Source organism: Anguilla rostrata, chromosome 5 (genome assembly GCF_018555375.3).
Source record: "Anguilla rostrata isolate EN2019 chromosome 5, ASM1855537v3, whole genome shotgun sequence".
NCBI lineage: Eukaryota > Metazoa > Chordata > Actinopteri > Anguilliformes > Anguillidae > Anguilla > Anguilla rostrata.
Genome location: NC_057937.1, coordinates 13,136,722 through 13,163,956, shown reverse-complemented (window position 1 = coordinate 13,163,956; position 27,235 = coordinate 13,136,722). Strand labels below are relative to the sequence as shown.

Here is a 27,235-nt window from a genome sequence, read left to right as displayed (position 1 = left end):
AAAAAAATAAAAATAAAACATTAGCAGCCATTCAGCTGCAAAACAGTACGCCAAACCAGCAGGATCAGTCACATTATCATTAGCCTTGTTTTAATATAGCCAATTTGTGTCACAGTCATGTTTGCAAATAATAGTTCAAATCTGATTTTGGCCTTTAAAGGCCAGAAATAGCATTTAAACAAACCTCATTAAAGGTAATACTACAATTTAATCATTGCTTTATGAGGTGACTACTGTCGAGTCCTGAAAGTGAAGACTACTGTATCTACATGTTTAAAATTCTATGATACACCCGCTCCATCATTAGCTAGAAATAATGACTGGGGAACATTCTAAAGCATGTCCCAGGAAACCTGCCCAAGAGTTTGCACAGAAAGTCTTCAGAAAGCCACAAAAGGGCAGTCCTCCCCAACCCTCCTGCATATGATGCAAGATGCCTACCCACTGACAACAACTTCATTAGCTTTGTGATACTGTGCCTAGAAGTGTAGTCTTCAATGATACCAGCATTAACTTTCCAATACAAAGACTACAAATCTGCTTTGTGGCAAATGAGAAAATTAATGGCAAATAAATTCTTCAAGAATCAATTTTTCTGCTACATGGGGTAGGTTTTCATTTCCTGTACCAATCGTGAGTTCGTATCTCAAAAGAGCACTTGTTTCTGTGTATCGTTTGCACTCACATCAGCAAAATGAGCTGTCAGCAGCGGTTTCAACATAATACCTATTTCAGAAGGAATGAAGTCACTGCCTGCAGTCTGCCAGCACCAAATGCCCAATCAATTAAAATTGTTATGCACGCATCTTACCACATTCTGAACCTGTTTGCAACATTTGGTGATGTACTGTAAGCTGAGAGAAATGGCTTTCATCATGTGCACTTGCATTTGTTATATGTAGTATTCAGTAGCTATGAGACCATATAAACATGGAGTGTACAGGATACAGGACATGTCAGAGATGCTGTTGACATTTCCATTCTGTCCAAAGGGAAAGCGGACACATTTTAGCTTCAGTTTTTCCTGAATATTTAGCATTTATAACATTGCAACTCTTCTGCTTGATAGACTACACTTCCCTTAATAATACATAAATTTGGCTTGATTCCACCCAGTGGCACATGTAATTCAGTGCTTTCTCTAGTAAATGAGAAAAAATGTTTAATAAAATAAAATGCTATTATTTGATTTATTAGAGGAAAATGATGCCCTGTGCCATATTGCATGCAAGACATAATTAACATAAATCAAATTTTGCTACACAAGCTTGTCCTCACAAGATCATGGGCACACCTACATGCACACAATCATAAGGTTTTCTGAGTTCAATTAGACTGAATTTCATTACAGACTCCATGAGGTATTTGCGTTTTCACTCAAAGAAGCAAAGACAAAATCCACGAAAAAAATTAAAAAAAAAACACAATTCTAATAATAATGCCTAGTACGGAAAGGGAGGGAAATGTTGGATCCCTATCCAAGTTACAGAATGTTTGCTGCTTTCAATTTTTAAGCTTCAACTCCATCAAGTCAGAATACACAACATGACTTTTGATACAGTATATCAATATTTATGCCTTCAGCCTTACTGGCAATACCTGGTGGGAAAAACCAGTTTGCTGTTTGAAGTTGTGATTGTGGGCCAATAGAGGGCAGTCTTACTTCTGGACCAACAAGAAAAAATGCTGGTCACAGTTGTACAGCCATGTCTTCCTGGCCATTACAGGACTTCATGGACAAATGATGTTTAGAGCAAATAGTAGGGATTTCCCCCGGACCCAGGCCTAATTCCCAAAACGGGAATATACAGAAATAATTGTAATAACGTCATCTTCAAATTGCTCTTAAGTCCACACGATTAGTCCATTGAGAACTTATCTAAATTGTCTTACGCTTAGGTCATTATATACTTGATGCTTGTGCCAGTTATACATTTGCGAAAGATAAATATCTTTTAAAATCTAGCCTGGGCCTCACACAACACTGCATTAATTAATTTATTTATTTATTTGTTTGCATTTTGTTCCCGTAGGATATACTATTCCTTGTGCAAGCCATGCCTCTTTTACAATACGTCAGAAGTTCATCGTGTCTGATCTGTTCTATTTCAAATAATAATAATAATAATAATAATAATTTAATCTGACCCTAATGTAACGCAACACGTTCATTTATAATGGAATTAACATTACATGTATGCTATCATTTTGAACCGCGTCTAAGAAAAGTAATTAGAACCAGTCAATATTTTCCGCAATTTTTAATTTTCCATATAAATATATAATTTTTGCATGGCCTGACTACAGCGTTGTTCAGACTGACCCACTCCACCAATGGTATTCCAAAAAAGTAAACCAATCACCTCGCCGTGCAGACTGGCAGTAAGGCAGGGAACAGGCTACAGAAAAAGTTACCAATTAAAATTATGATAGGGCGGGTGTAGAGAAGGAAAGGACCAATAGGGATCTTATAAATTCAGGGCAATGCAACCAGTCGGCTAGACAAGGGATTTCTTTTCTGGGCTGTGGCGCACAACACCGGGACTGCGACGTGTAGAATTTGATAAAATTTCATTGCCATTCTTACAAAGCACAAAATGAGGGAAATCGTTCATTTACAAGCTGGTCAATGTGGAAACCAGATCGGCGCTAAGGTTAGTATCATGAACAAATAATGAAAAGTTAAACTGTGTTACATATTACGGGGTTTAAAAAAAAAATCCTTCCATAGCTAGCCGGCGGCATCTTAACGTGACAAGGTCCTCCGATTTCTGAGAACCCGAATTAATGTTATACCGAGCTTTCTTATGAAGAAAAAAAAATCTAATCCGCTAGATTTACGAATTCTTGGCGCCTTTGTGTAGTTGGATTAACACAAACCCACAAATATTCAAAAATTAAATGTTTAGGTCGTATAACTCGTTATATTTTCGAGGATTTCATTTTTAATGGCATGAATTAAAACTGAATTTCTCTAAATCAAGATGAACTGCGTAGTAGGCTATTTAGGATAGAGGCGAGAACAGGGTGTTGGCCGCGCCGGAATAATCGCGCGCAGTTGGACAATATGGCTGAAAGCGTTTTGTTCAGCCAGTAAAGATGCGGTCATTTCATTGGGGCGAACGGTATTTTTCGTTGCCATTTAACAACGGATAGCTTTGTCTATCAGTCCAATAATTTTAATGTATTGTTGCATACATTCCATAATGTAATATTTACTACAATTGGTGTTCGACGCAATATCGAACCAGAGTAATGACGAACCATGATCTTAATTTCGATCAAAAGCCTTAAATGATTTTTACAATATTCTTGTAATAAGAATGTGATTCATTAATTTCAAAATGGAACTATTACGGCTGGCTAGGATTTTATACCCCGAGGAATGTAATTTGCGAACAATCCCTTTAAGGCATTTATCCAGTTTATCCGTGTTTATTTTTTATTTCATTTTTGTCTTAATTCCAGTTTTGGGAGGTGATCAGTGATGAGCACGGTATTGACCCGACCGGCAGTTACCACGGAGACAGTGACCTGCAGCTGGATAGGATCAATGTGTATTACAATGAAGCCTCTGGTAAGAAATTATTTGTAGGCAAACATTGAATGGTGGGGCTTTGTTGATCTGTAATTGGTCCCCATAGAATTTAAGTAGAAGTCTTCAAAATGAACAGCCAAGCGTAAATTCTCTAGGAAGCATTGTTAGGAACATGTTGCAAATGGTGGGGTGCAGTTTCCTCCCATATGCAATCTTAATGATTGTGAATTTTGAAGTTTGTAGATCTGTGTTCTGTGTGAACATTGTCTTCAATTGAATGTGTTCTAGGTGGAAAGTATGTGCCACGTGCAGTCTTGGTCGATTTGGAGCCAGGGACCATGGACTCTGTGAGATCCGGGCCTTTTGGTCAGATCTTCAGACCAGACAACTTTGTCTTCGGTATGTCCCATTTCTGTTAAAGTTCTGCATTATTAATTGTATTGATTGGTGTGTTTCTAAATTTCTGCTATGACTGTCTGATTAATTCTGCAAGTATATTGACCTGACAACTAGTTTAAAAAAATCATGACTGTGAAATTGTTGTACACGTTATACAGCCGAACATGTAAGCAAACAGATTTAAAAAAAAAAAAAATTTAAAAAAAATTCCCCTCTCTCATGCAGGCCAGAGTGGGGCTGGGAACAATTGGGCCAAGGGCCACTACACTGAAGGAGCTGAGCTGGTGGACTCTGTCCTGGATGTGGTGAGGAAGGAGGCTGAGAGCTGTGACTGCCTGCAGGGCTTCCAGCTTACTCACTCTCTGGGCGGGGGCACGGGCTCTGGCATGGGCACCCTGCTCATCAGCAAGATCAGAGAGGAGTACCCTGACCGCATCATGAACACCTTCAGTGTGGTGCCCTCACCTAAGGTATCGGACACAGTGGTAGAGCCCTACAACGCAACCCTCTCTGTCCACCAGCTGGTGGAGAACACAGATGAGACCTACTGCATTGACAACGAGGCACTGTACGACATCTGCTTCCGCACCCTCAAACTCACAACACCCACATATGGAGACCTAAACCACCTGGTGTCTGCCACCATGAGCGGAGTCACCACCTGCCTGCGCTTCCCTGGCCAGCTAAACGCCGACCTCCGTAAGTTAGCTGTCAACATGGTTCCCTTCCCCCGTCTGCATTTCTTCATGCCTGGGTTCGCCCCCCTCACCAGCAGGGGTAGCCAGCAGTACCGTGCCCTCACAGTCCCTGAACTCACACAGCAGATGTTTGACGCCAAGAACATGATGGCCGCCTGCGATCCGCGACACGGGCGCTACCTGACTGTGGCCGCCGTCTTCCGAGGCAGGATGTCCATGAAGGAGGTGGATGAACAGATGCTGAACGTGCAGAACAAGAACAGCAGCTATTTCGTGGAGTGGATCCCGAACAACGTCAAGACTGCAGTCTGCGACATCCCACCCCGGGGCCTCAAGATGGCCGCCACCTTCATTGGCAACAGCACTGCTATCCAGGAGTTGTTCAAGCGCATCTCCGAGCAGTTCACTGCCATGTTCAGGCGCAAGGCCTTCCTCCACTGGTACACTGGAGAAGGCATGGATGAGATGGAATTCACTGAGGCAGAGAGCAACATGAATGACCTGGTTTCAGAGTACCAACAGTACCAGGATGCAACTGCTGAAGAGGAAGGCGAGTTTGAGGAGGGAGAAGAGGAGGACCTGGCTTAAGCTTTTCATTCCTTATTGTCTAACTAAAACCCATGTGTTCCACTTTGTGAAACCCCGTCTTTGTTTTTCCAGTTGTTCACTATCAAGTTTGAATATCATAATACCTCTTGCAACCATTCACTGTCACTGTATGATTGTTAACATTCAATAAAAACCCTACATTTGATTGTTTCTCTTCGTGTAAGGCTGAACAATTTTTTGATAAAGCCTATATATGCATGGTGCACTTTGAGCCATCTTGTTCTGAAAATACCACAATCTGATTTTGGTAACGGAGTTACATAATGCAGTTGCCCTCACTGACCTGATGTTTGAAGATGATTTCATTTCCTCAATATGCACTGCAAATTAAATTGCTAAAGTATATCTGGATGGACCACTATTTTAAATTTTTTTGGAAAAACTTTGCCTATGGCTTGTCTTTTTTTTTTTTTTTTTGTGGACCACGATGCACACAGTTTATGAATCAGCCAATTTGGATGAACATGGCCACCATTGATCAATGTATTTGAAAAGGGGTGTGGCCGATGGCAATATTAGTCCTAATACTGTAATAATTATTTCTGCTATAGTGATGCAATTGTGCACCCTACAACTGGAAGGATTTCAAAATACACAAATGGGGAAGGCTACAAATTCTAATTATTTATACATACCTGGGAAACCGAAAGATGTGCAGGCTACACATGATAGAGCGACAGATATTGGTCAAGATACGAAGTTAGGTGGAAATCTGTTCCAAGTGGGCGTTGCGCATGATATAATAGCTTTTAAATACACGAGGGTGTGGCCGCTTGCTATGAAAATGGTTGTCTGACCATTTGGAACTTGTATGTTAAATGTCTTCACATGGCAACTGCCTAATAACCGTCCGCTGACTGAGCAAATGCACCACTCTAGTTAAAATATGAAATTACACGGTTGCATGACACTTAAAATTGCACCGTGCGGCTGTAAAATTGGGTACGGGCGGTAATGCAGATCTATAATGGCAACCATGGGTTCGAATAAATTCAACATAATGTTGAACGGTCTCTTACAACAAAGGTGGGTCGTCACGACTCCGTACAATAATTTAAGCGTGACAATTGAGTTAGCTTAGTTGAAAATTCAAGGGTGCTTAAAATCAAATTCTGCATTCATTTCTAGATTTCGTTACATGACATAAAATAGCCGCGTTGGTGTTGCATTATCAAACGCTCGGCTATCTGGCTCCCATTTCAATTCCCTGCTACAGTTATTTGTCTGGGTGTTGCCAGCAGCATTTAACCGTACCTTTACAAACCGTGTTACTAGACGGTGCGCCTTCCATTTATGTTGATTTAGTAATAGATGGAAGCCATCGTAACGCCATAATGGTGTCAACCAATCACATGAAGGTTGTTTAGCGAACACTACTTTCGAACAGGAAGTTCAAATAAAGTTATTTATTCTGAGCTTTCCAACATGGCGGCGCCTATGAATCGGAGTTTGTTGAGGATATTTAGGAAATGTTCCCGGGACCATAATTTTCAGTCGTGGTTAAAGTCGGAACGACGATCGACATGGCACTGTTCTGGAGGTCATAAGCAAGACGGATATAACGGAGATGGCCAATGTAACGATAATGAGAATACAGTACCGCTACTACGGACTTCAGAAAGCGGGTGGGGCAGGCGCAAAAACTGGACCAATTTCTTTTGGGCGGCCGTGGCGACCGGGTTTGGGGTCGGTGGTGCTACACTTTTGTATTATTTCAGAGACGAGGAGAAGCAGTGTACGTTGTTGGGATTTACAATCAAAACTCATTCTGTTCTCGAGAACGTGCTGTTAACGGCTCGATGTGCTTCCCCTTTCAAACCTGACAGCCCACGTTACAGATACAACTTCATTGCGGATGTCGTGGAAAAATCTGCACCTGCAGTTGTGTACATTGAAATAATGGGACGGTAAGGTAATCGTAGACTGCTGTTCGACAGTTGCGTGAAGTGTTTGGTGACTCGCAAGATTGCAGGAGGACAATGCTTTGAAGGTTATCAAGAATAATGAGACCTGACACATTGCAATGCCACCATAAAGCTGCTTGTGTCCTCAATTTACCTGCGTTCTCTACAGATTACATGGCATCAAAATAGCTTTCATGGCTTTCAGATAACCAAGTTGATTGCATAGACCTTTACACTGGTAGGAAGAAACAAGTATGTTCGTATGTCTAATGGTCATTCTCTTTCCGTGTCAGGCACCCGTTTTCCGGCAGGGAAGTCCCCATCTCCAATGGCTCTGGCTTTATCATAAGTCAAGATGGACTTATAGTTACAAATGCCCATGTTGTCGCCAACAAACGCGGTGTCCGAGTTAAACTGACCAACGGGGAGACATACAATGCCACTGTTCAAGCTGTAGACCAGGTTGCTGACATTGCAACCATCAAAATCAATACTCAGGTAGGCAACTATGGCCACACTAGCGGTACACTTGCCTGAAATCATACAATGCATCATGCTAAATAGGCTACATATCAGTATTTTCAGCGTGTTTAGAATTTCTGTATGGTTGAATATCATGAGTTATGGTACTTGCAGGGCACATATTGGTTTGATTCACTTGGCTGGGAAGTCGTGAAGTGTAAGTCCTACTTAAAAGTATTAAACTACTACTGTTCCCTGAAATGGAACTTTAAAATTTTGCACATAACATTTCAATAACATTTTTATTACATTTCCATCCGCTGTCTATAAAAATAAATAAAATGTTTTAATTCACATGACTCATTGTTTTGAATCATGGCTATTTTTTATTGACTCTGCAACTGATAATAATAATAAATAATAATAAACTTTATTTATATAGCACATTTCAAACACTTCAGTGCCGTTCAATGAGCTTTACAGAAAGAGACAGAAGTAAAAACAGACTAGAACAAAAATAAAACGTTAAAATATTTATAAAATAACAGTAATACAAATATGTAGAATAATAAGATGGCAGAACATATTTTTAAAATAAAATTAAAAATGTAGAATAATTAAATAGCTAAAATAAGTCAAAATAGTTCCTAAGGGAAAGCACATTTATAAAGGTAGGTCTTCAGATTTCTCTTAAACCTATCCACAGATTCGGATGCCCTCAGATCCAAACGAAGCTTGTTCCACAGTCTGGGGGCATATGAGGTAAAAGCAACCTCCCCATAGGTTTTAGTTCTCAATTGTGGGATGGACAATAGGAGGCAATCTGAGGATCTGTGACCTTTGACAGGAACCCATTTTACTATGAGATAATTTAAATAATCAAATTCACAGGTAGCTTGAAAAACCAGTAAGAGCACTTTAAAAGCCATTCTCAAATCTAAAATGGTGTACGTAGCATGCAGTTAGTGTCTCACAGTAAGTTCAGCCATAGTCTGCTATTAGGTGTGGCCGGATGTAGCATCTAGAGCACACTGCCTTTGGGTTAATAAAGGATCAGGTCTCTGGAAGGATCCAGAACAACCCAGGAGGAGACTCTCCTGTAAAAATCCAACTCTTGGATTGGATTGTACTGTGTCTGGAATTCAGAGTGTACTTCTGTGAACAGGATATTTTAAGCTCTGCCAAAGGTGTACTATATAAATAGATGGTGTCATTAGAAAATGGATGACTTGCATTAGAGCTGGAAATCCGTATCTCTTAAGCTTTGCCTCTGGGGCACAGATAGCATGGGGAAGTTGCATATTGGGTCTTCCAGTCTGAGCCTGCTGCGTTACAGTGACCGCTTAACCTTCTCCCTCAGCACCCTCTACCCACACTGCCCTTGGGGAATTCCGCTGAGGTGCGCCAGGGTGAGTTTGTGGTCGCCATGGGGAGTCCTTTCGCCCTGCGCAACACCATAACGTCGGGCATCGTCAGCTCCGCGCAGAGGGGCAGCCGCGAGCTGGGCCTGTCCAACTCCGACATGGACTACATCCAAACCGACGCCGCCATCGACGTGAGTCCCAGGCTATACATCCACACACTGATGCATGTGGTGTCCTCAAATTCATCATCAGCTAGATAAATGTCCTCCTACAGTTGGTACACTGGGGGTTTTAGGTTAGTGAACAAATAACTCATCTGTCACATCATTGAAATCTCTTGTCTATGCTCCTTCATACTTTGAAAGGCCATTATTATTGTAATATGTTATTTTTTTGCATTAGCATTGCATTGACATGCTTTTTATTTATAGAGCTAAATGCAGAGCTAAATCATATAAAGACATGGGGAGTACTGGAGATTATCTGATTGAGCTGTGGGTTTAGTGATGTCTTTGTTTTTGTTGTTTTGCAGTTTGGAAATTCCGGTGGCCCTCTTATTAACCTGGTAAGTCCTTTATCGTTAGGCTTCAAAGGCCAATGTTAGTCCCTAGGAATTCAGGAGCTGGTGGTCTTTTATTTCATTTTAGCAGTAATAATTTCACTATTTCAGCCATTAACTAAGTAAATAGAGGACAGGAGTTCAGCTTCTGGAAAATGTCCAGTTCATTCCTGAGTTATATCTATTATCTGTATTTCTTTTCTTAATAAATGTTTAATCAACTGGCTAGACTTTTCCTACATTCTAGCTTGAGTCTTTCTTTTTTTTTGAATACCTCAGAGTGATGTAAATGGGATTGGTACATGTCACATTTGTTGGGTTTTCTGCTGGGGTGGGGATCTAGAGAAATAACAGACTTTGTAGGGGCTAGTCCTGCACCTGCACCTCTACCTGAAACAAGCAGCATCCTGTTTGGTGGCATTCTGCTAGTAGTGTTTACGGTCACATGATTGATCTCATACACAGGACGGTGAGGTCATCGGCATCAACACCATGAAGGTGACGGCAGGCATCTCCTTTGCCATCCCCTCAGACCGTGTCAGACAATTCCTCGACAGAGCTGCTGAAAAGAAGAGTGAGTCTACCCCCTGACCTTTGAGCCCTATTTCTCAGATCACATTGTGGCCGACCCCCAATACAATCACTTACTGTCATTACAACCCTTCTGACCTGCCACCATTTCTTTAGAAATAGCACAGTCATGCTTTTGCTCTGCACAGTGTTATTTGTGCTAAATGTAGCGTGCTTGTTTTTGTCTGTGTGTGCCACAAGTGAAGCTTGCACAGTTGCATTCATACTGCATAATCATTCTTTGTTAGATCTTATCGTAAATATGAATAGGTTTTCAGGCCACAGTATATTATTCATAATCCCACACTATCATGACTGTTTTTATTGGGAAGCTTTTTATTCCTGAGCCCTCTGTTCTGTGCCTTTGCTGTGTTAATAAGAAGTGCCATTTTAATCGCACACCTTCTGTCCGTAGAGTCGTGGTTTGGGGAAAGCGAAGCAAAGCGGCGATACATTGGCGTGATGATGCTGACTCTGACGCCGAGGTAGTGTCGTCGATTTAATGTTTCATCATTGACTATGAATGACTGTTACATAATGAGTATTCTACGTTATCGGACCTGTGTTTTGTAGTTGTTTTAATGACCTTGGATATGCACTTATTGTATGTCGCTTTAGATAAAAACCTCTGCCAAATAAATAAGTTTAATGTAATGTTGTCAACATTTGTTCCATAGTGATGAGAGAACTGAAATAATGTAAAAAAAAATAAAAATATTCAGAGCTTTTAGGCCCAAGGCAATGACAGGTGTTCAGGCAGAAAGCAGAAATGAGAAGCCATTTTACTAGTACAGCAATGACTGTCAAAAGGGAATTACTGGCATTTTTCAGGAGTGAAACCTCTGTTTTAGCAATTAAACATTCCCACAAGTTGCTGGTCATCATATGATTTTAAGAGATCTCAATCAGCCTCTGATTGTTTTAAAAAAGGATGTTTTTTGATCTGCGGTTGTTTTCTGATGAATGTGATTTTAACAAAACGTTTGTGTATATCCCTATATGTTGCCAGACTGACAATAAGATGCACTTTCAAAAGTATTCAGTGTGCTTTTACACATTATGGGTATTTCTGTTCCTTTAAAGCAGTGTTTAAAGATCCCCTTCCTTGCTTCTTTGTGTGTTCTCTGTATTTAATTGGCCACCTTTATTAATTATACTGAAGTGAAGGATCTTAGCACTGTGGAATGTAATTTATTAGTTCATTTTACAGGGACAATGCACATTAGTAGCATTTTTGTAACTGTGCCAGAGTTAGCCAGGAAGGCTAATTTTCATCATGGACTGGTCATGGAAGGCCCGTGTATTGAGCAGCACTCTCACTGGTCTCTCTTATCGTCAGTATCATTGAGGAGCTGAAGATGAGAGACGCTTCCTTTCCGGACGTCACCCACGGAATTCTGATCCACCGCGTCATCATAGGGTCCCCTGCCAGCCGGTGAGTTCTGCGCAGGAAGTGGTCAGCGAGACGGGCTATTGAATGACACTTCTGAGCATGTGCCAAAAGCCTGCTTCTACCAGATAGAACTGTAAGGGATATACTTAACCTTCCAAAAAGCTTGAGTTATTCATGCTTATTCGAATGCGGCCACAAACCCAGTGTTTGGGTTGCTTTGCCACCTTGCCTGTTGTTATGCTTGTATTGTGGATATAGGCACCAAGCATGCAATTTGATGTAACCATAGTTTTGATTACACTGGTTAGGGTTGGCTTGAATTACGTTGACATGGGTAGCCTGCCTTCTGAAATAATGCTTTATTAAATTTTTTTAAAGAAAGTTACACATTGTGCCTTGCCCTATAATTGTTTCAGACTTTACAAGTGCTTTCAAATATATTTGAAAAAAAAAATTAACATTTGTTTGTTCAGGCCTTATTTGTTTCTGTGTGATTCTGACTTGACCTCCACGTGACCCCTCTATTCCAGGGCGGGGATGAAACCCGGTGACGTCGTGGTGCAGATAAACGGGACGGCGGTGAAAACGTCAGAGGAGATCTACAACGCCGTGCGCACCAGCGACAGCATCAACCTGGTGGTGAGGCGTGGCTCTGACCTGCTCATGCTGCATGTGACCCCCGAATTCACGGAGTGATACCCCTTCGCCAGGATTACAGGATACACTGGAGCACACAACCACCCCCCCCAAACTGCTTTTTTAAAAAATGAGTGAGATACATTTATTGTGGGCTTTCGAAGCCCTTTATTTTCAGCAGGTTTACCCGTTTACATTTCTGAACGGGGCAGCTGAATAAAAGCTTTGTAATCTCGAGAAAAGTATTAAGAATGTTTGCGAAAGGCCCACAACAGGTCATAGGTGTTCATTTGTATTTACCATGCACATGTGTGATCTCAATCATTGATTTCAGTTATGGAGATGTGAAGGATCTTGCCAAGCTAAGGTAAATTATATGCAAAGTCAAGTGTTACTGTGAAAAAGTAGACCTCATAGTACCTAATGCAAGCTTTCGTGATGGAACACATAATTAAATAAAATTGTATAAAAGCTTGCAGGTCAATTTGGAATAAATTGTTTCAGACCTTATTTTCTGATGCAAAAAACAAAACAAAACATTGTGGTACGTATTTGCTGTACGTTTATCTATTCTACAAAGTAGTAGATACCAAGCACAGGTATCAAACTCCAGTCCTGGTGGCCTTCGGTGTATGCTGGTTTTCAGGGAGTTTTTGGCACCAGTGGTTCATTTAAGTCATTGATGAGTTAAAGAATCCAGACACCTTGTTCTCAAGGGCTTAATTGGCAGCTGATTGAAAGGAAACCACAAATGTCCGCAGACACTGTGGCCCTCTGGGAATTTAGGTTGACACCCTTACCTCAGAGTCTGAGTACAGAGGCCTATTTATGGAAGATATGTTTTTTTACATCCTTTTATCTCTTAAATGAAATGTTTCATGTTTGTAGGAAAGCAGTCATAACATGTTTTTGGAAGAGAAAAAAAACGGAACATTTTTGTTGCTTCCACAAATGTGGCTGCAGCTCAGTTTTGCTAATAAATCTCACTGTGGTGCGCCTGTTTTTCATTGCTCAGTAAGGCTCGTATTTAAGTTTTAAGCCACAAGTCTGTTAAATCTGGACAGATACATGGGAGCATGTACACCGGTTGTATGTCTTTCTGAGTCATGTTCGGGCCATTAAAAAGACTGAATTTTTTTCAGAATTATGTTGTCTTATTGTGTTTATAAGCACAGCTGGGCAAAACCTAGGCCTAGTTTGCAAGATGTGGTGAAAACAGAAGAAGTTTCAACCAACGGTCATTTTCTTTACTGAATGCACCCAATTTTACCTTTTGGATCTTATCTTCAATTTGGAAAAGTTTTTTTGTGTGAACATTGCTTAATGACAAAAACGTGGTTTGGACAATAACAAACTCTGTCACAGGTAACATATCATGTATGCAAATGAGGCCAGAACAATTTGAGGACAAGGAAAATCACTTCCTGATTTAGATTTATTTTTCTGATCTGCTTTGCATACAGACATCCATTATAGCCCACACTGTTTTTGGCATGAACATTTAGAATGGAAAATGAATGGATTTCATAGTCCACATTCTTGAGCAAATGGACAATAAATACATTCAACAAAATGGTTCATTACAGAGGATACAGTTCCACATAAATCAAAGCAAAGTTAAAAAAGAGTACCATAAGGCATTATCTCACTAACCCTTTCCTGCAGTGAGGGAAGGCATTACTGTATGGTTCACACTGATTTCCTGTCATGAGGCTGGCATGCAGCTTCTGCCATTTTGTTTCTGAAGCTGCCAAGCTGAGGAGTGTTCAGTGCAGTTTCACATGGAGGGTAAAGGTGCATGTCCCCATCCAAAACATCTTTGCTGGGTTCTACTAATGTGAGACAAGGCTACAACAGTGACAAGAACGAAGAGCGTCATAAGCTGGCTGTTTCCATTGCCATGAAATAATGCCATTTTAAAGTCAACCGAAAATCTTGCGTGATTTGTGTTACAGAACTTTGTAGGGAAGACAAAAAAGGTTGTGTGACTTGCCTATAAAGTTCACTAACTGCAAAAACACCAGTAGTAAGTTGACAGTTCAGTAAAATAAGAAAAACTCCTTCATATGTAAGACAAATGAAAACAGCTGCACAATTTTCCTTTGCCTGGATTGCATTATAATCCACATCATTCTGTCAGACAAATGATTAATTCAACCCACTGCTAACCACAATGTCCCTCTTTTTACTCAGAAAATCTGTTTTAGTGAAAACTAGAAGTTTTTATCTGTCTAAGATTTAAAAAAAAAACATTGGTATTCTTGTAGAAATATAGCAATTGACTGACTTCTGCAACACTCAGACAAGTTTTTCCTACGGCCACCTACTTTGTCTATATTAGCAAGACTATAGCATGCTAAAAGCGACCTTTGCCAACAGGCTAGTTACACGCAAATGAATCCTTCTACATTAATGCATATATAGCTCTACTGTATGAGTTAGCAATTAGCACTCAGAGGATGGAGGTTATGAACAGTGATTTCGGTGGCATTACCACAAGATTTGTTCCTTCTGAATTGATACTTAGGAATTATAGGAAACTGTATGTCTGCCCACTTCCAACAGAGTGGAATGCACTAGACTGACAGGACCAACAACAGAAGCGTTGTCTATCCCAGTTCTCTGGGCAAATGAAACCTGAGCACCAACTAGGTTAAAATCTTTCTATACTCATTTACACACATTCATTCTTAATACAGATTGTGCATTAGCAATTATAAAATAAAGATATGAACGTAGTGTGGATCAAAATCTTAAGTAGCACACTTTCCCAGCTTGGAAGTATATACATAAGGCTGCATGTTTTCACGTTAAAGAAGGAAAGGCAAAAAGTGTGTATTTCAATGAGGAAGTATTCAAATACAATAATGTTTGCAAATGTGACACATACTGCGTGAAGCAATCACACAGCCCTCTGATAAAGGGAACGCTGTATCTAGGGTTGCAACAGACATATATGCCACTGCAGCCTAGAATTAAGTATTAGTTCATAATGAATTCAGTTCTCTTTCTTGGTTGGTTGCCTGTTCCAGGAAGGCATAGGAATAGGTAGCTGAAAAAGGGGCTGGGCTACATGGCACCGAAGGCCTGGCCCCTTTTACTGTCCTGCCGTTTGGAGTGGCTCCTGCTGAGCCCCTCCTGGATTTAGGAAATCTGGTTGTTGAGCTGCCCAGGGTACTTTTCAAACCTCCTTTCTGCCTCTTCGCTGAAAGCGTCACCTGTGTGGGAGAATGTGGAGAAGAGATTGCTGTAACTCTGGAGCCAGATGTTTGTCCAACGAAATGAAAACGCTCAATCTAAACTACCAGCCATTCATTTCTGATTGTAAAAACCGCCACCTCATGCACCTGTGCGGCTTGCATGTTTGTATTTAATGTAAACTGCCTTCTAACATTTTGAGTGTGAGCTGGTAAATGTATTCACATGAGGTCAGTAATTATTTTATGCTCGTATTATTTTAATGTGTTTTGAGATCATAGAGAATGTGAACCTTTCGTACTAGCATACACAAGGGCTATCTATCTGGAAATTAAAATGACTAATATTGATATACCTTCTCACCCGACTAAGACATATGATTGGTGGTGCATCAGAAAAAGTGGAATTCTTGACAGAAAGCAAAAGATGAACTTAAAAATGAAGATGAATTTTAAAAAGTAATCTCGACTCCTTGTTGTGACCTACCAATATGACAGTTGTGCAGCCAAATACGATGGCCATCGTATTTACAGTTACACTTCATGGCGTTGTTGGTGAAGTCGCTTTCTGCCACCTCATAATTGGGGTTGATCACAATCTGAGAGTTGGGGAAGGTGGAATGGAAAAAGTGAGAGAGTACTTCTCATGTCTTCCTTCAAAGAAAGTCCCCCCCCCCTCCCCTCGAAGAAGTTACATAAAGTCTTCCGGGTGCCATCCACCAGAAACAGGATAAATATCAACTATATCACATGCTATTAATGTTATATGAACTATCTTTCTAGAACCTATATATGGAACCAACCAGCTGTCATTATATCACCAAACAGGTTTCACATCAGGGCTAGGAACCGACAAGCCACATTGTCACATGTCCTGCTATCTCTACAGGCTAAAGCCCCTCCATACTGGCACCGGCATATGGTTACTTACCACCTTTCTGTCTACACTTGCTGACCCTGTCTCCGACGCCATTTTCACCTGTAATATGTAGTTTCCTGGCTTTACGTCAGTGATGTCGATCCACTGGCAGTCGATGTCGTGGCTATACTGGTCGTAGCAGCCCACCGTGATGCCCTGTTCGCCAAAGTTGGCGCACTCGTACCTTTTCGAAACGCCTGCCACACACAGTGTGAACAATGCCAATGAATAAACCGCCACTCGTTTTCAAGGAAACTGTTTGATAATAAATTATATTCCATTTGAACTTTAATGTATTACAAACCTAAATGTAGCACACACACACTCTTGATGTGTAATAAATGAAATTTGCCTCCCGGGCATATCAGTTAGCAAACACTGTCATGTGATCTCTCGCTTGTGCCAGGGTTTCCATTGGCTCCTACCTTCTAGGCACTCGTTGTCTTCCAAGCAGAAGCTGGCCTTGTGACCTTCCGCCGCCTTGGTCCCGTTGACGGACAGCAGGTCGTAGTGTGTGAAGATGTCCATACTGTGGTAATGCCTGAGAACATCACAACTGGAGTGAGAGGATTCACTGGGACAGAAAGCAGGGACAGACATGTGCATACACACTTTGACAGGGCTACTGTACAGTGTCTGTAGGTTTTTGTGGTCCTCTTTCAATCAGAAGCCAATCTGCCTGGAAACAAGGAGGGCAGTCTCTCTAGCTAATAAATGATTTAAATGAATCACTAGTTATGAATCGCAGAAGACTACCAGACACTGACCACCATGGTTTTATAAGTGACATCCTATAACACAGATGATGAGGGACACAGCACTGGCTGTTCCATGCCCCCATCTGATACTAAACACAATCATTTATTAATTGATCCTCGCCAAAAATGGAGATTGGTGGAGGTTCCCAAATCTCTGGAACCCCTAAATTGACCTTCCTGTGGCTGACAACCACTACCTAACACCCACGACTTAATAATGCAGTTGTATTTATAACTCATGCTATAACTGTATTTTGGAGCTATAGATCTATGCATTTAGCTATTTAGCACAGTAAGACTATGTAATGGTTACAACAATAGCAAGTCGAAAATTAAGGTTTTCAAATCTAAAATTAACAGAAATACAGAATTTCAAAGTATCCTTAAAAAGCAAAGATATTTTCTTAGACCCCTGGGCCTGCTTCATGGAGCCCTGGGGATCCCCAGACCCTATTTTTGGAGCCCCTGCCTCCGCAGACCCAGCCTTACGCGTGGCAGGCGTGCCACACCCAGGAGTGGCGGCCGGCTTTGGGGCGGAAGTCAGCGCGTCCGATGTTGTGGATCTGGGAGGAGAAGCGGAGCAGGCGGCGGTGGCCGTAGGGCCAGTTGGCCTTGGCCGCGCTCTTGGAGAGGCAGTCCTCCTCAGCGGCGCAGTAGAGCATGTGCAGCGGCCGGTCCTCGATGTAGACCGTCTGCTGGACCAGCGAGGCGTTCAGCGCCAGGTCGGAGGCGGCTAACGCACGGACAGGAAACGCATTACTGCAGCAGCCAGACCACAGTCAGAATACAGTACTGCTCCTGGCTCACTGACCGCCCAGTTACACTGGCTAATGTTACAATCTACAGACTTCATAAATTAAGATTTACATAATTTCAGCCTTTCACAGAAATAAATAGCTAAACAAAAAGGTTGTCATGTAAAAGTGAAAAATGTAGAGCAAACATTTTAGTCCCTATAAAATAATTGAATAATATAATATAATATAATATAATATAATATAATATAATATAATATAATATAATATAATATAATATAATATAATATTTTGCATGGCTGGCATGTCATACACAGGGACAAACTCGGCAAAGCTCAGTGACCTGCATTTAAGCACACTTTGGTGAAGTCCCCCTCCCTGGGCCCCCTCCCTGATCCTCCTCCCACGTCCCCCTCCCACATCCCCCTCCCTCGTCCCCCCGCGCTCACTTACTCTCAGAGCAGATGACCCCCGCGGAGAACCTCGCCGCCGCCTTCTGGCAGCTGACGGCCTTGTGTCGCTGGCAGTGGCTAAGTGTCATCTCGTCCCCGGAGCACTTCACCCCGCTCAGCACCATCTCCGTCACGTTGCTGCCGTCCCAGTACCACGTTTCCTTGGCAACGCCCAACAAACACACGCGGGTTAGGGAGGACACGGAAAGATACGCCTGCACGTGCGGTGAAAAACGGGCGTGAATCTTTTCTTTTTTTTTTTCTGGCCATTTTAAAAGGCCAGTGCGGAAATAACTCATTCTTCAAGCAACTGGTGTCTAGTGTGCATTCCCAATTCTGGCATGTTTTAACACTTAACATGGAGTAATTCATACGCAGGTCATTAGGCATATTCAGTCAACCTCGAAGTAAACACAAAAATAGCATGCACACCACCTCTTGTAGTATTATGAAACTCCATTAACACTCATGAGATAGCCAATGCAACAGTATGCAAATTTGCAACTGGCAGGTCCTTGATACTGAAAAATCAAGCTCTACAATTGCCACATTCATGGCAATAAAATGATCTCCATTACCTAGGAAACAAAATCTAAAATGTGTGCCACTGATAAAGACAAAAGAAAACAGTTATCAACTGCAAAATATTTGCAAAATATGGAATTATAATATCTGACTTGGGAATTGTTAACTATCAATTACATGGTCTACGGAGATTAAACATTCAAAATGAGTGGAAACAACTGGACCCAGTGGCTGACATTAAATAAACTTGGAACTCTGTGCAGACAGACAGAACTGTGAATGCTATCCAGCCTTTTTCCGGAAAAGATTTCCTCTGGATAAAACAAAACCGCAGCAGTGCTCCAAGGAAATGATGAGATCATAGTTGCCGGTATATTTGATCTGGCTCTAAATCATGCTCTGGCAAGCTGTGGAAAACATTTCCTCTGAAAGACTCCATAAGCTTTAAAAGGGGTTGTGTACACAGCTATTTTAAATTTAAAAAAAAAAAAAAAACAACAAAATCAACTTAATGTCAATCCACAAAAGGGGAACATTTCTCTCATTAAAATTTCAAAAGTTAGAGAGAATAAGTTTGCTGTGGGATGAAGTCCACCTGATCTTTTCTTGCAGTGCTCAGTATTTAGTACTTGGAAAATTAAAATAAAAAACTCCAGAACAAAAAGGAATCTCAATATTGATGTGTGCCTGTACGTTGGTATGTGTGTGTGTTCATGGTATGCAGAAGCACCCTCCCTCTCTCTCCCAGAGTCTTACTCACAGTGATGGCATGCATGGAGTACCCCAGGCCTAGCTGTCGGCAGGCCACCATGGCCTCCTTTGTGGTCCATCCATCACTGCACACAGTGCCCCACTTGGACCCAATCTTAACCTCTACCCGACCCTCACGCATCGTCCGTCCCCCGACGATCCGGATCTGCAGAAAAGCCCTACGGGACGTCAGCATGCTTGGACCGCGAGTCTGTGCCCTGAGCACCCTTTCTTAAAACTGTGCTACGAGGACCACATTGAGTCCACACCCTGTATGTAAAAATAGTCTGTGGTCAAGACCAGACCCTGCCATTAGGGTTTTGTCATTCACCAGAATCAACTGCATGGCTCATGGCAGTCAAATAGTCACCAAGGCCCAAGATGGTGGACTGTCCTCCGAAAGAAGAGATCTCTTACAGTGAATTGAGGTCGGTAAAAAAGACAATTTTGTGAGGAAGGATTTTATCATCAAGGTTCTGAAACACATGAGACTACACTCCAAGTGAAACATCTGAATCTGGTGAATCCAAAAACCGCCTCATGCAGACTGGCTCTTGCAGTGTAACCCATGTGAGCGTTATAGCTGGCTTGCGCAGGGTTAGTTGAGCAGTTAGCATCAAAGGGAGTTGTGCCTACAGCCCACCGACTTGGGGGGCCACCTACTTGCAGGCCGTGGTTAGCGTAGCCCAGCCCCAGCTGCCTGCAGACCACCATGGCCTCCCGTGTGCTCCAGCCCTCTCCGCAGATCAGACCCCAGCCCTGCGTCCCATTCTCGTTGGTGGTCGCCACCTCCACGCGACCCTCGTAGCGGGTGCGCCCGCCGGTGATGCGGATCTGTGGAGCAAGGGGGTGTTTGGCGCAGGGGCAAAGCAGGACAGAAACTCAGTAGCCTCAGATTCCAACATAGCCTGCATAGCCGTATCCAGCACAGGCTTTCTTTTTTTTAGCCCAATCAGATACATCTTAGCTCAGTAGCAAGGCATGTTGGGAATCAGAGTTTCTGAAGCATGTAAATGAGCAGAAAGCTCTACTTTAACTCAATTGCGGGCACTGATATACTGACGAGAGACATTTGTAACCCTGTATATTTATGTACAATTGGTGGCACATGGCGCAGGTACTCTGCTCGTAGCAAATGAACATTCATTTGACTTTTATCTGAGGACTGAAAATATATACATTTATATACATGTATTGATTTTTTCAAATTTCTGCAGCTTGTGTGACTATCAATAAGTGAGTCAGCATTCTCATTTGAAATTGAACAGCGGTGGTGGGTATGCAACTTACCGTATGCATACCCACAGGTCTAAAGGCACACTGCCATTACAGTGTGCTGTTCTTTTAAACAGAACTGCCTTCTCATTGTTTGCGAATTCAAATATGATTTTGACTCAACATCAGCACACTAAGCAAAGCCACTGAAACAAGCACTGGCACCCCATTTACCACACATCCACTGACCATTTCCAAACACTGTAATCCATTGGTTTCATGTGATGTCACTTCCTGTATTTTCTGTTATGTGAGGTCTTAGTGAGGAGTTGTTATGCCCTCTATCCTATTTGGTGGCATGTGTTTGACGTTAGCTGCACCAGGAAATAAGATGCAACAAATCACATGAGAAAAACCAATGAAAATGGCTGTCCTGGGAAGGTCTATGCATAAATGGCCTGCCAATGCCTACAATGGTCAGATAAAAGATTTTTGTATGTACTGCATTAATTTGTTTGGTCACAATGAACTGATCTGAACTAATGTCTTTGCCAATCCATTCTCAGATCAGGAAATAAGTATATTTATGCATCAGTTGTGTATTTTACATTCCTCACTATGATAAATAAAACATTTGCATCCACTTTGTAAAGACTGAAAAAAGAGCGCCACAAAATGATAAGTTGTTCAGCGAAAGACATGTTCACCACAGTATTAAACTAATAAAGCTTTGATTCAATTATTTTCAAATTAGCAGGCGGGCACTACACCATCATTTCCAGTAATAAAGGACACAGCACATAACATTTCAATAACTTAGAACAATAAAATTTACACCTTTGATCAATAAATAATGATTACCATACACTGAGGATAAGCATGTTGTCTAATGAATGACATGCAAGCATTATTTATGAAGAGGCCAACCCTGAGATGACTATGGCAGGCACACTTACTCGACACTTGATATGTTTGATATATTAGAAACATCCATGCTAAAAACAGCTTTGACAGAATGTTTCATGCGATGGAGTGGCCGTACACAGGGGGCGCAATGCACACAAGAGGGCAGAGCTTCTGACCGTGTTCTCGTAGGCCATGTAGGGCACGTTGCACCTCAGGGCGGCGTCCTTCTCGTGCTTGCACGTCTCCGACGTCACGTTCTTGTAGCGGCAGCTCCAGATGGTCCGCTCCAGCCCGCTGCACTGGACTTCGTTCAGGTGGACGGGCCCCATGCCTGCAGACGCCGTGGCAACAGCAGATTAACAGGCGTGCCAATGGTACTGCTTCACCTGTCTGTGTGATTACTGTCCATCCCCAAGCAAAGCAGGGAACGAGCCAAAATACCAATCCTCTTCACAACCCAAACACTGCAGACTTATTGGCCTTATTTCAAACTGGCATGTATGCATTAGTCAGATTTTATAGTCAGATATTATAAATAGCTACATCTGGATTCTGGATTTTATTCATAGTTAAAAAAAAAAATTAATACAGCAGCACCGTGTAAAATGGTCTCTCCGCATTCACAGTTTTCACCATCTGCCTCAGACATCCATGATCACAAACTGCCCAGTATTCCACAATAAGAGAAAAAACAACTCATCAAGTCCCCCTGAAGGGAGAAAGAGTAATTCATAATTAAAGAATGCCTCTGAAAAATGGCAGGGATGCTTGACGTGTTGTCCAGGTCTAGGGTTAGGGTTAGGACATTTCAAAAAATGATGGCGGCTTAACAGAAACACTAACTGAATCTGTACAGTTGTGTATTTACTCAGAGAAAAGACATGGGTACTGAGACTGACTCGGTAATGGAAATCTGAGCAACAAATGCTTTTTCAGGTTGTTGCCTTCCGGCCGCACTTGTATTGCTCAGTATTATTTATTCCACAGACACACAGGAGAGAGAGAGGCAGAGGGACTGCGTTTGCTCAGGCACTCCCAGACGATGACACAACCGCACTGCATCCCACGCGATGTGACCCCGCTGCCTATTTCAGACCCGTCAGCTGGCCCCGGCGTCGTTCGCCACTCCATTCCACCCAGCTGACTCACCGTGCGTGCGCTTCCGCACGTTTACTCTTCGCGGCCCCCTCCTGCACACCCACAGCAGATTACTTTTTTTCTACACTTCTCCTTCCCTTCCAGAACGCTCTACAGGACGCAATGTCTGTCAGTGTACAGCTTAGCTTCTCTAGTTAACTCCAGTACCCCACTAGCTCACTTCTTTTTCCACTTGGAGCACAAGACTTCTCTATATGTCATACGCTGGCCACGTTCCAAACCAATGTTCTATTCAAAGCCTCGTGCTTGCACTGAACCACAGAAAGTTGACCTTTAGGGAGTTCTGGGTTTCTACTGTGTAACATGTCCATGCACATAGATAACTACAAAGGCTCTAAAGACATTTTCTTTATTATTTCATGAAAGGCACACATTTGCATTCTCTTAGCCTTGGCTATTTAGCTGCAATATAAAACGTGTGATTTCCATGTATTACACAGTTTTATAAGAAAGATAAAAAGAAAGGCACTGCTGCTGGATCAAGCAATCTCATATGGGCAAAGATTGTGGGAAAACTATGGAACAGAACATGGTCATTTAGGCAATTACTTCAATAAATGTAGCCGTATCACCACATGGCAGGCAGTAATAACGATGTGAATGCCATATCAAAAGCGCTGGCTCTCTCAGATAAACCTGCCAAACTTGACTGAAAAATACTGCCTCACAGTCAGATTGTATTAATCTCTTTTTTAATTCTAAAAATCCAACAAACAGAAAGAAGGCATTTCTGTCCAAAGATCTGCAAAACAAACAACAACCCACTTTCAAACACTGGAGCTGATCAGAAGCCAAATCCCTTGTAATTACATTTTCAAGCTCAGCAATACTTGTTAATTGGTAAGAGGAAGTCTTCGAGCATCAGCGGCCAGCAGGAATGTGGCACCTTGGCACTAGAGTCAGCTGTGCTACTGGTCAGCTGTGCAGAACTGCCGTTTGAGCCCAGGTGTCAAAATCTGGGGCAGAATGAAGGTTTGCTGAGCAGTGAACCAGATGCACCTAGCACTGGATGATGTGTCCCGGTCTGACCCAATGGTTTTAATGCTGTATCTTTAGTGGTGATGTATCTGTAGCAGCCTGCAGTAAAACATAAGCTTTACAGGCTTTCCTGCAGCTTAACACATAGCTGCATACCCAGCCTTACCCCTCATCAGCCTCTTTGTATGATAACAAAATGGCCTCTTTAAGCTAATGCTTGTTTTTTGTCAGTTATGGGTGTTTTGGGGTGCTCACTTTGCCCCATGCGGGCCCCCAGCAGCGCCTCCTTGGCACTGCCGAAGCCCAGCTCCCTGCACACCACGCTGGCTGCCTGTAGGTTCCAGCGGTCGTCGCACACCGTCCCCCACTCGTTGTTCTTCAGCACCTCCACACGCCCTTCCCCGATCTTAGCTCCCCCCTTCAGCCTTACGGTGCTCTGCAAGGAACAGACAGGTCACAGAAGGCCTTAGTCACCTGCACTTCACAGGTTGAGCACCGTGAAACACTGCAATACAGCCCTATCAAAAACCGTCCACATTTTTCATCATCACACAGCAGAACCTATAAGTCAGACATTAAAAGCTGGTAGCGACTGCCGAGAAAGGGTGGAAAAAAGTGCAAGCAGTGTGGGACCATTTAATGGCAGGTGTTGCAGCAAATGAGGGCCCATGAAATAATATTTTGCCACAAATGTCCACTGAGACCATCTAGATTCAAGAGCAGGTCATTAAATTAGCATTACCGATATTTTCAGCTTCTTCTTCCGGCTGTTCACATGCGAATAGAGTGGTCCAGGCACACAGCTGACCACAGCCGGCATGCCTCCCCGACAGGGGGCACTGGCGTTCCCCTTGCTGAACTGCAGGGGGCAGGCAGACAGGTGGCCCTCTGTCCCTAGGCAGGCCACCGAGTAGATTCGATAGAAGTTCTTCTGCCTCCCTGTAAACAGCCTGAGAGGGGGAGGAGACTTCACGGTGAATTTCTCTCAGTGACAGATCTCAGATAAGCCATTACAGGACAGATCTCAGGCCAGCCTTTGCAATGGAGGCACAATTAAAGCACAACTGAGATCAGCAGGGGAAGATCTCAGATCAGCCTTCATTAAAGGCCTCATCTTCACTGTGCAACACATTCTTTATGCTTATTGATGATCAAAATTTCACATTTGAATATTTACTTCAGGTTCTCTGCGAGAAGAACGAGGTCACATTGCTCAAAAACTGATCCTTATTCTTGGACTTGCGTCATGAATAATGTTTATATACAGTGTATATTTACACACTGTATTGTAGGCAATTTTTCCATCAAAACATCAATATTGGCATATGTATGTCACATTGAGTTCAATGGCAGCACTGTTTTCACTTTCAGGTACTGGAATCCTAGAGGTGGATTCCAGTAATTCCTGGAAGCCAGAGCACGTCTGATGTCCCCCCAATCATACATTCCAGTATGTCTACACCCACCCATCAAAGCTGCCTTTATCTCAAAGTGATCGGAATGAGAACCAGCCCCAAACAATCCTACATTGTTAAGACGACCAGACTCAACGTCAGAAACATCAGCATAGAACACATTAAATAGCATGGCATTATCAGTCATTATCTAATCAGAACATCTAGGTCCACACACTGGATCTCAAAAAAGAAAGCCCCTTATGCTAATCATCTAATCTAAATCACTGAAGTAATATTTCTTTAAAAGCTCATAGTTAAACCTGAAATTTACTTTAATAAGTGGAGTATATAGTTACTGAAGATAATTGATAGGCATTAGAGTAACCTACATAGATTCTGATGTCAGATGGTCATTTCCATAAGAAAAACATCACATCTTAATTGCTTTACAGATATTTTAAGGAAACTATACAATGCACAGACAATGACACACATGCACATGCGCACACACACGCAACTATTTTTATGTAGTCAGAACTATTTAATCATAAGTAAATGATAGGTGGTGTGACAGATGACCTTAAATTACATCAGCGTCTACAGTAGCCACTATTTCTGCATTCCTTTTAGGAGCTTACATTCACTATCACAACTCACAAACTGCAGGAAATGAGTACACTCTACTGCACAAAACCAAATAGATGGACATAGATTGGTCCGTATAAGGACCAATTGCCCGCAATTATTTAAGTTAATGAAGTAATGTAGCCCTGCTTCTGCAGGAGAACTATTAGTTTAATGCATTTCAATCTTACTTAGCAGCACCAGGGAAAGAGCAAGGATTATGGGAAGGGTCAGCGTTCAGGGAAAAGAAAGCATTAAGCTGCTGGCAGAAATATTCCAATTGGCTCCCTGGGGGCGAACCAGTCCTCCCGATCTTTCCCCAGATTACCTTTTTCCTCCCCACGAGTTGTTCAGTGGAGACCTAGGGCTAAGTTTAGGTTTGGGGATGGGTTTCTGCCTGCAAGGTAAACATTCATTAGCGATCCAAATGTAGGGTGACACAATTACTTACCAGCCGGAAAGAAGTTGTTGCAATTTACTTTTTGCCTGCTCTACGACTGTCTTTCAAGCAGGCCTTTTGCAGGACAGCAATGGACATACTGCAGACACGTATCTGGGAGCTGTGCTTTAATTACACTGCATGGTGCAGTCCTGGTTTGTTAAGGATTATAACAGATTGCAGGAATCCTTGCCAATTACTTGAAGTATAATGTTTTACATAACCCTATTACATTTTATTAATAACTTCAACAACATTTAAAATTCCAATTTTATTTCCTCCACAATGAAAGTAAAGCATATTTAAACATATCCACACCAACTAGAATGTACAAGGCCTTTGTTAGTGTTAGTTAATTGTTAAAGTTCATGGTTCACTCAACTCTTTTTCAAAAGAAAGAAAAAAATTGTCAGTCTAATGTATCTTACAATCTTTCTGTGATAAACTGATCATGTTTAACATTTAGGACTTTTTTAGTAATTTCAGGCATCAGATGCATCAATTAATCAATTAATGATGCAACTGCTTCCAACAGAAAATTGAAGCATTGGTTCTCTGAGGACTGATCATATTAAAAGTCTGAAATGAATATGGAATATTCGTTTTTTGCTGCAAGGTTGTTTCTACCATGATGTGGCATGAATTAACAGGTACACCTAAATAAAATGGTACAACTGATAATATATATCTTGTATTTTAAGATTAAGCTGCCATCCAACATTTATGTTAAAAAACAGCAAATTAAATTATTTGGAAGGTGCTGTGAATTTCACATAGCCTGCCAAACATCCCAGCAATACTCTGTGAAAACAAGTGTGCTGAAGTGTTCTGAACTGTGCTCACAGCGTATTATGGTATGTAATATCTAAGGAAAGAAAGATATTACACATTGCCAAAATGTACCGCATGGAACAACAAAAACTGCATCTTTTATGGCCAATCCTGAGGCTTTTCATTCCAGGAAGTGGAACTGTGGGTATGACACATTATTTTGTATAAACAAATATGTAGTGTGTGTTATTTTTTACAC

At 41.9% G+C, this 27,235-nt stretch overlaps 3 protein-coding genes across 8 annotated transcripts in view; 2 read left to right on the top strand and 1 right to left on the bottom strand.

The window, feature by feature from the left end:
• Positions 1 to 2,494: 2,494 nt before the first annotated feature.
• Positions 2,495 to 5,394, top strand: LOC135254757 (tubulin beta-4 chain). Its single transcript, XM_064335214.1, has 4 exons — positions 2,495 to 2,654; positions 3,469 to 3,577; positions 3,827 to 3,937; positions 4,163 to 5,394. The coding sequence occupies exons 1-4, from the start codon at positions 2,598 to 2,600 to the stop codon at positions 5,221 to 5,223; spliced, it is 1,338 nt and encodes a 445-aa protein (XP_064191284.1). The 5' UTR covers positions 2,495 to 2,597; the 3' UTR covers positions 5,224 to 5,394.
• A 1,242-nt stretch (positions 5,395 to 6,636) lies between these two features.
• On the top strand, positions 6,637 to 13,276 carry LOC135254756 (serine protease HTRA2, mitochondrial-like). Its single transcript, XM_064335212.1, has 8 exons — positions 6,637 to 7,151; positions 7,442 to 7,646; positions 8,971 to 9,165; positions 9,507 to 9,539; positions 9,999 to 10,107; positions 10,519 to 10,588; positions 11,443 to 11,538; positions 12,027 to 13,276. The coding sequence occupies exons 1-8, from the start codon at positions 6,670 to 6,672 to the stop codon at positions 12,190 to 12,192; spliced, it is 1,356 nt and encodes a 451-aa protein (XP_064191282.1). The 5' UTR covers positions 6,637 to 6,669; the 3' UTR covers positions 12,193 to 13,276.
• Positions 13,277 to 13,549: 273 nt separating this feature from the next.
• The window catches only part of loxl3b (lysyl oxidase-like 3b), a 29,463-nt gene continuing 15,777 nt past the window's right edge, over positions 13,550 to 27,235 (bottom strand). For 2 of the 6 annotated variants that reach the window (XM_064335208.1, XM_064335209.1), the window contains 10 exons: positions 24,488 to 24,695; positions 24,001 to 24,181; positions 21,786 to 21,940; positions 20,152 to 20,322; positions 18,215 to 18,374; positions 17,496 to 17,739; positions 16,674 to 16,789; positions 16,309 to 16,445; positions 15,817 to 15,928; positions 13,550 to 15,350 (listed from right to left, as the gene is read on the bottom strand). In XM_064335208.1, the coding sequence (XP_064191278.1) occupies positions 15,277 to 15,350; positions 15,817 to 15,928; positions 16,309 to 16,445; positions 16,674 to 16,789; positions 17,496 to 17,739; positions 18,215 to 18,374; positions 20,152 to 20,322; positions 21,786 to 21,940; positions 24,001 to 24,181; positions 24,488 to 24,695 (1,558 nt within the window). In that variant the 3' untranslated portion in view covers positions 13,550 to 15,276. Of the gene's footprint in view, positions 15,351 to 15,816; positions 15,929 to 16,308; positions 16,446 to 16,673; positions 16,790 to 17,495; positions 17,740 to 18,214; positions 18,375 to 19,498; positions 19,655 to 20,151; positions 20,323 to 21,785; positions 21,941 to 24,000; positions 24,182 to 24,487; positions 24,696 to 26,094; positions 26,164 to 27,235 lie in introns of all 6 variants that reach the window. The other 4 variants (XM_064335207.1, XM_064335206.1, XM_064335211.1 and 1 more) reach the window with 4 other exon arrangements.